Genomic DNA, 8,025 nt, shown 5'->3' on the forward strand with positions numbered 1-8,025 from the left:
ACAAACATGCACGTCCAGATTTAAGTTTTAGTGATTTAGAAAATAAAAGTCAAATTACACAATGTTTTGGCTTATTTGTTGGATGATAGTGGTGCTTAAGAGGCTTTTAGATAAGCACAGGGATGATGCAGGAAATTGATCGATATGGATCATATGCAGACAGAGGAGATTCATTTATCTTGGCATAATGTTCGACACAGACATTGTGGGCGGAAGGGCCTGTTCTCTGCTGTACTTTTCTATGTTCAATGTTCTAACACGTGGGTGTACAAGTCACACCTGTTATAAACCTACCAAAGATACACATGAAAGGGACATTTACATCAGTTTTTAATAATGCCACAGCCATGCATCGGGGAAAGTGATTTACGAGATGCTGCTGCAACCCTCATTGGTGAGTGGTTTTAAATGCAGAATTACACATTTACTTTAGTAGTTTTTAAGTCGTAATTGTAGATATGGAAAGTTACCATGAGATTAAAATCTTCTGAATAAAAGGACGTACCTTGAAAATGAAGACGAGATGGAATTTCTTTGGTGAGGGTGGTAATTCTGTGGAATTAATTGCCACATATGGCTAAGGATGCCAAGACATTGTATATTTAAGGCAGAGATTGAGAGATTCGTGATTAGAAAAGCCATCAAAGGTTATGGGGAGAAAGCAGGAGAATGGGATTGAGAAGGAAAAATAAATCAGCCATGATTGAATGGCGGGGTAGACTCGATGGGGTGAATGGCCTATTTTTTCTCCTAAGTCTTATGATCTTATAAATTGACAAACTGTATCCTGTGAGAACCAGAAGGATGTACAGACATAGAACTTGTAAAATGATTTATATCAACGACTGGGTAAGATTTATTTCCTTACCCAAATGCCTAAGATATGGAAATTGGTAAATCAGGAAGGGGTTTCCTAGATTATTCTCTGCAAATTGATTTGATTTATTGCTTCTCTCAGTAGCTCACAGTACTGGACATGGTGGGAGTCGTACACAGCAGTGTGACAAAGTATCCCACTATAGTGCAACAGTTTGGGTGTAACAAATTTGTCTTCTCTGCCCCTCCTTGTTTGGATGAACACAAGAACATTGGAGGTAAGAGCAGGAGTTGGCCATTCTGAGTGCTCCAGCATCCAAAGACCACAGCCAAAGTGACCTTGGTGACTGTCCTGTTCAATTTCCAGAATCATTTCCACAATGAGGGAACAAATGAATATTGAAAAGAAACGTCCTGAGGTGGGCTTACCTTCCCGTGTGTACTGCCAGATTCTGGCCTATAGACTTGAGTAAATGAGAAGGGCCATGATCCCATATACACTGCTTGGCCCATCTTTCTGCTGACTGCTCCAACTCTTTGTCCCACTCCTACAAAACAACATGCCACACATAACATTACCAAACGATCTATGACGAAGATAGAACAACCGCAAATAAGTCGCAAAAGAGCATGCATGGTGGAAATCTGAAATAAAAACTGAAAATTCTGGAAACACTCAACACCTATGGAACGAGGAACAAAGTCAATGTTTCAGGTTTAAGACACATGTGTTGCCCTCTGCCACTTTTACAGCTTCCAATTTCTGTGTCCCAATAAGCTCACCTTTACAATGGAGGTGCAATACTTTCACACTTCCATCCCACACCAGGCTGTTCTGAGAAGCCTCTGTTTATTTTCTGAGCAGAGCAGCCAGGCAACTCTTCAACAAAAGTCAAACTATCCTTTAATGTCATCCAGACCTTTGGGTCTGAACGAAATTTGGTTGCCTTGCAGTCATACATATAATAAAATAACAAAACACACAATAAACACAAATTTAACATCGACCACAGTGAGTTCACCTCCTCACTGTAGTGGAATGCAAAAGTCTTAAAGTCTTTGTCTCTTCCCTCCTTGTTCTCCCTCTGCGCTGATGCGATCCAGGCCTCCATTGTTGTGACCCCACCGGGTGATGGTTAAGTAAGTCCCACGGCTCAACCGTGCTCCGCGAACGGGCCGGTTCAAACTCCGCGGCCCGGGGTGGTCGAAGCTGCTGAAGCTGGTTCATGTGCTAGTCACAGAAGTGAATCTGCAATCATGCATTACAATTGTTCCACTCTTTTAAAACTCTACTCCAACAGCAGAGCTGTACACTGTGGAGGTGTCGATTGCAATCATGTATTGTCTTTCCGCTGACTGGATAGCACGCAACAAAAGTTTTCACTGTACCTCGGTACATGTGGCAATAAACAAACTCAATCTCAAGCCTCAGTTCTCTGCCTCCAACATTCACAATTGTCTAGTTGAACTAACTGTCGCTCGCCCACCCTCTCAGCCACTTAAAATGCTCCAGTTAGTAACCTTGCTCTTCCAGTCTTCCCCAAGATGCATCCTGACCTGTGGAGTGTTTCCAGCATTAATCACAATTTTAAAATTATTTACAATTTCCCAATCGTATAGTTTTGTATCAATCAGATTCATTATATGTTTTCCATGCACATATCATCAAAGATTTCCTTTTAACGCTGTGAACTGAAGAAGAAATATAGTCAATCTAGGTGGGAGGACTATTTATAAGGGCATTCCAGCCTGTCTGCATGTTCCTTTCAACCTTTTGAAGATATTTTATGAAGATATTTTATTCGGGGATGAAAGAATAAATGAGAGGGATTCACCATATTAATCCTGGCTATCTAAGTTTCATTTTCTCACGACGGTATTGAAAAATAATAATGTTGCTATTTATACAGATAGCTAGCAGTTTTTTTTTGCCAGTTCAGTTCAATCACCAAACTCAGTTTCTCTGCATTATAATCTCCATTGAGCTGTCTACAATCTAAAGAGACAAGTTCAATGTAAACTCTCCAATCAATCAAACATTGGGAAGATTTGCCAAGCAAAGGGATTTACTAGAAGACAATAAAATGTGGTCTCAACATACTTTGCCATGTTCACTCTATTTGATCTGCTGTTCTGGGCAAAATAGTATAAGCCATGAAAACGTTATGGTAGATGGGGCCTTAATGGAGCTTTAGGAACAGAACTCTCTTCCTCAATCTTTCAATATTGTTAAAACAGAGAAAGTTCATAAGTTCACAAGACATAGGAGCAGAATTAGGCCATCTGGTCCATCAAGTCTGCTCTGCCATTCAATTATGGCTCATCTACCTTCCCCTCTCAACCCAATCTTCCTGCCTCCCCATATCCTTTGATGCCCTAACTCATCGAGTACCCGTAAATCTCTGCTTTAAAAAGCCCCAAAGATTTGGCCTCCACAGCTGTCTGTGGCAATGAACTCAACAGATCCACTACCGCCCGGCTAACTATGGTCCTCCTCATCTTCTTTCCAAAGGTACGGCCTTTTATCCTGAGACTGTGCCTTTGGTCCTAGACTCTGCCACTAGTGGAAACATCCACTCCAAGATGGACATTTCATTAACACGTGGGATGTGTAGATGGGAATGTGGCCAATCAGGTTGGCCATGATGTTATTAACTGGCATGAGGGACCAAGTGGCATATTCCTGCTCTGAAATCAGTGTCAGTTTGTGCTACAAACAAGGACCATTGCAAGATAAAATGAAAGGCCAAAATGGAGCATTGCGCTGAATTCTACACAAAGCACAAGGATAGCTGATTTCACAAGAGTTTATAAGTGACAACCCAGCTGACAATTTCTCATCCCTGGTTCCACCTAACCTGTTGAGTTTTAATTTGGATTTCCAGCAGTTACATTACTTTGCAATGATATCCACTTGCCCAAGTGTATGAAGGGAATAGATTGGGTAGATGCCCAGGTTCTCTTGCCTGGAGTAGGGGAATCGAGAAGCAGAGGACATAGATTTAAGGTAAGGGTGGGGGGGAACGATTCAATAGGTATCTGAGGGTTCACATTTTCACACTAAGTGCAGTAGGTGTATGGAATGAGCTGCCAGAGGAGGTAGTTCAAGCAGGGACTATTGCAATGTTTAAGAAACAATTAGACAGGTAAATGGATAGGATACTTTTAGATGGATATGGGCCAAACATAGACAGGTGGGGACTAGTGTAGTTGTGACATGTTGGTTGCTGCGGGCAATATGGGCTGAGGGGCCCGTGTCCACACTGCATGACTCTATGACTCTCAGTCTCGTTTCTCACTCCATAAGCACACAGAGACACTTAGAAACATAGAAACATAAAAATTAGGTGCAGGAGTAGGCCATTCGGCCCTTCGAGCCTGCACCGCCATTCAATATGATCATGGCTGATCATCCAAACTTCTTCATTAAAAATGTAAAGCAATTAAATAGTGGGAAGTAGAGTAGAGTTAGACTGAACCTTCTGAATTAGAGAGTTTCAGCAACAAGGTGAGGTTGGATGAACTTGGGAATGCTTTCTCTGGAGAGTAAGAGGTTGAGGAGAGACAATAGAAGTATATAAAATTATGAGAAGCATAAATACGGTAGATAGCCAGAACCTTTATCCCAGGGTGGAAATGTACAGCATTAGAGGGCATACCTATCAGGTGAGAGCAGAAAAGGTTAATGGAGATGTGCGGGGCAAGTATTTTTACACAGAAAGTGGTGGGAGCCTGATACGCATTGCCGGGGGTGGGGGGGGGGGGGGGGGGGGGGGGGAGGCAGATATATGTTTAAGAGGTTGTTAGACGAGCACATAGCTGTGCAGGGAATAGAGGGATTTGGATCATGTACAGGCAGATAACATCAATTCAGCTAGGCATCATCTTCAACAGAAACATTATGGGCTTAAGGGCCCGTTCTGAGCTGTACTTTTCTATGTAACTAATTGTTTTTAATTTCTGTAGAACAGAGCTTTTCTAGATAAGATCCATTTTTATTTGAGAATCTACAGACCACAGAGTGTTCCAAAGTATCTCCATGCCCAATGAGGTGCAATGGGGGCACGGAAGAAGCATCTCGACCTGAAACGTCACCTATTCCTTTACTCCAGAGATGCTGCCTGCCCTGCTGAGTTACTCCAGCATTTTGTGTCTACTTGCAGTATAATGGGAACTCCAGACACTGTAACGGTGAGGCCTGTGGCCACACACACCAGGGCAGCTACTCACCATGTACTCCATGTTGGAAGATGAGGGGCTGACCTGTCCCCGCAGGTGGTTGTGTAGCTGCAAAATATCTTCTTTGTCGACCAGGGTGATGGCTCGCTTGCTCCTGGAATGGATGGACTGAAGCAAACTTTCAAAATGCGAAGCATTATGCAAAATCCTGCAAGTCGACTGGTGAGTCAGGCCAATTAAGATGGCCACATGGATCCAGGTGCATCCAAGGCTCATGGCTGAGAAATGGTGTGAATGAGACCAACCTTCTGTCAAGGTTTGTAAAACCTTAAGATGACAACCTAGAAGAGAGAGACAACACGTGGTCAGATTACCTGCTGCTAAAAGAGCTCCACCCTATATCCTCATGAGGACATGCCTGCTGTACCAAGGCACTATGGTAATAAACTTATTCATTCATTCATTCACTTTGTTCAACAGAGCTTCACTCATCTTCAACCCAACTAGAGATAGGTACCAACACGGGAAGGATGATTGGACATTCAGATGGGATTTTTTGCTCTGTAATTTGCCTGTATCTAAATGAAGGCAAGTCACCAAGCGCTAACTGTTGCTGGCCATAAACAAATACAAAGAGGAGATGAAGTTGTTTTTTTTAAAGTCTCTCTCTCACGCTGAAGAAGCGGGGTCTCTCCATTCCCCACCACAGATGCTGCCTGGCCATCTTCCGTGAACACGTCCAAATACGACACTAATGTGCCACGCTAGTCTGAAGAAGTGTCTAGACCCGAAACGTCACCCATTCCTTCTCTCCAGAGATGCTGCATGTCCCGCTGAGTTACTCCAGCTCTTTGTATCTATCTTCGGTGTAAACCAGCATCTGCAGTTCCTTCCGACACGACGCCAATGCATGTATGTACAGCCTCTGAGAGTGTCGGAGGCACTCTAGTTTTGCATATATATTTTTTATTCTGAACAACGTTTAATTTGATTTTTTTTTTTAATGCTGCCTGCCCCGCTGAGTTCATCCAACTGCTTGTTTTTGATCAGTAAATACAGCCTCGATTACCGTTCAAAATACAACACAACCAGTTCAGGTGACCATCAAAATACTGGAGCAACTCAGCGGGACGGGCAGCATTTCTGGAGATAAGGACATTTCGGGTCGAGACCCTTCTTAAGCCATTATTTCTTTAAACCATCATCTGCTACACCAGGTGACCACCTGATATGCATTGAGACTTATATTTCGCGTCCTATATCTCCACCTCCGCCAGTGTCGCCGACACACAGCAGTTCCTTCGCATCTCCCCTTACACTCACCACCCCCCTCCCACTGAGGGAGCCTTCAACATGTTAACACATCCAACACGGGTCAAGCGGCTTGTTTGCGCTGGAAGGCGGCTTAACGTGAGAAGGGTTTCTATACTGACTGTGGTCCTTACCTACCCCGATGCTATCAATGCCTTCACTGACTCTTCAACTAACACAGTCAGGAGAAGGGTCTCGACCCGAAACGACGCCCATTCCTTCCCTCTAGAGGTGCTGCTCACCCGTTGAGTTACTCCAGCACTTTGTGTCTACCCCCTGATTTTTGCTCCTGACTTTAGTCTGTAGGAAAGGACACAAAAGTGCTAAAGTAACTCAGCGGGTCAGGTAGCATCTCTGAAGAACATGCATAAGCGATATAATTGGTGTGGTGATCCTTCTTCAGTCACTGAAGAAGGGTTTCGCCCCGAAACGTTGCCTATTTCCTTCGCTCCATAGATGCTGCTGCACCCGCTGAGTTTCTCCAGCTTTTTTGTGTAACCTTCTTCAGACACTTCTCGACTCGAAACGTTACCTATCTATGTTCTCTGGAGATGCTGCTTGACCCACTGAGTGACTCCAGCACTGGGAATGTCCTTGGCGTATTAACCAGCATCTGCAGTTCGTTGTGTCTACGTTTAGTTTGGAGGAGTCTCTCTGCTTTAAATAAAATGTTTAAAAAAAAAGGAAAATGCTTCAAAAAGTTATGTAAACAGTGCGGCGTTTCCTTTCACTCACCTTGCAAGGAGACCGAGATGATTAAGAGAGTTCAGCTTCCTCGCTGGAAGGGTTGGTTAGAGACTGCGGGAGGGGAGATGGTGAGTTGTGTGAACGCTCGCACTCAGTCGCAAGCGGAGCTGCTGTGCCGCTGCTGTGCCGCTGCTGCTGCTTGCTGTGTGAGCTCAGACTGCCGGCTCTCTCCGCCGCAGTCGGCTGCCGAATTTATATCTGCGAGCAGAAACGCCGGTCATATCCTGCCAAGTGAATTTGTTGGCGCCGGACAACATTTGATATGCTCGGGGGGGGGGGGGGGGGGGGGAGTGGTTCCTCTTTCAATGCACCTACTCCTGGTCTTTACTGGCGCAGCAGCAAATCTGGGACAATAGCGCCCAGGAATATTCCCATCCCGTCCCAATCTCCGTTGGGGATATCGGATCTCGCCTCCTTCCCTATCGATGCAAAGACACTCGTCCCAATTAAACAGGGCGCCCGGCTTGTGTGTGTGTGTGTGTGTGTGTGTGTGTGTGTGTGTGTGTGGGGGGGAGCAAACAAAGTTCGATCTCATACACGTGTATTGAAAGCGTAATTGCTATTCTATTGATATAGAATAAACTATGAATGCTAGACTCATGAGTACAACACAAAGCGTTGGGGTAACTCGGCGGGTCGGGCAGCATCTGTGGACGGAATGGATAGTCGACTTTCTCACCGCAGATGCTGCTTGACCCTCTGAGTTACTCCAGCACTTTGTTATTACCATTCTAAAGTTATTTTAATCGTTTTATACAACACCTAAGGAGGGAAGAAACGCAGAAAAGTAGAGCACATGGTCGTGATGCCAAATTAAACCAATCCCATTTGCCTGCCTCTTAGATGTTGTTATTGTATCTGTTTCCATTTTTAATTTCCCTGCAATTGCCACGTAATCGTACATAGAATGATGGATATTGATGTTTTGTGATAGTAAGTTTAAAATGTGTGGACAAATAGAAGGGTCCCGAC

General features: G+C 44.2%; 1 protein-coding gene across 1 annotated transcript in view; it reads right to left on the bottom strand.

Moving 5' to 3' along the window:
- Positions 1–7,244, bottom strand: part of LOC129705369 (cysteine-rich secretory protein LCCL domain-containing 2-like) — a 39,661-nt gene extending 32,417 nt beyond the window's left edge. Inside the window, 3 exon segments of the mRNA XM_055648914.1 lie at positions 1,246–1,364; positions 5,047–5,336; positions 7,042–7,244. Coding sequence (XP_055504889.1) covers positions 1,246–1,364; positions 5,047–5,271 — 344 coding nt within the window. The 5' untranslated portion in view covers positions 5,272–5,336; positions 7,042–7,244.
- Positions 7,245–8,025: the final 781 nt, after the last annotated feature.

Source organism: Leucoraja erinacea, chromosome 17 (assembly GCF_028641065.1).
Source record: "Leucoraja erinacea ecotype New England chromosome 17, Leri_hhj_1, whole genome shotgun sequence".
In the NCBI taxonomy this organism is placed as follows: domain Eukaryota; kingdom Metazoa; phylum Chordata; class Chondrichthyes; order Rajiformes; family Rajidae; genus Leucoraja; species Leucoraja erinaceus.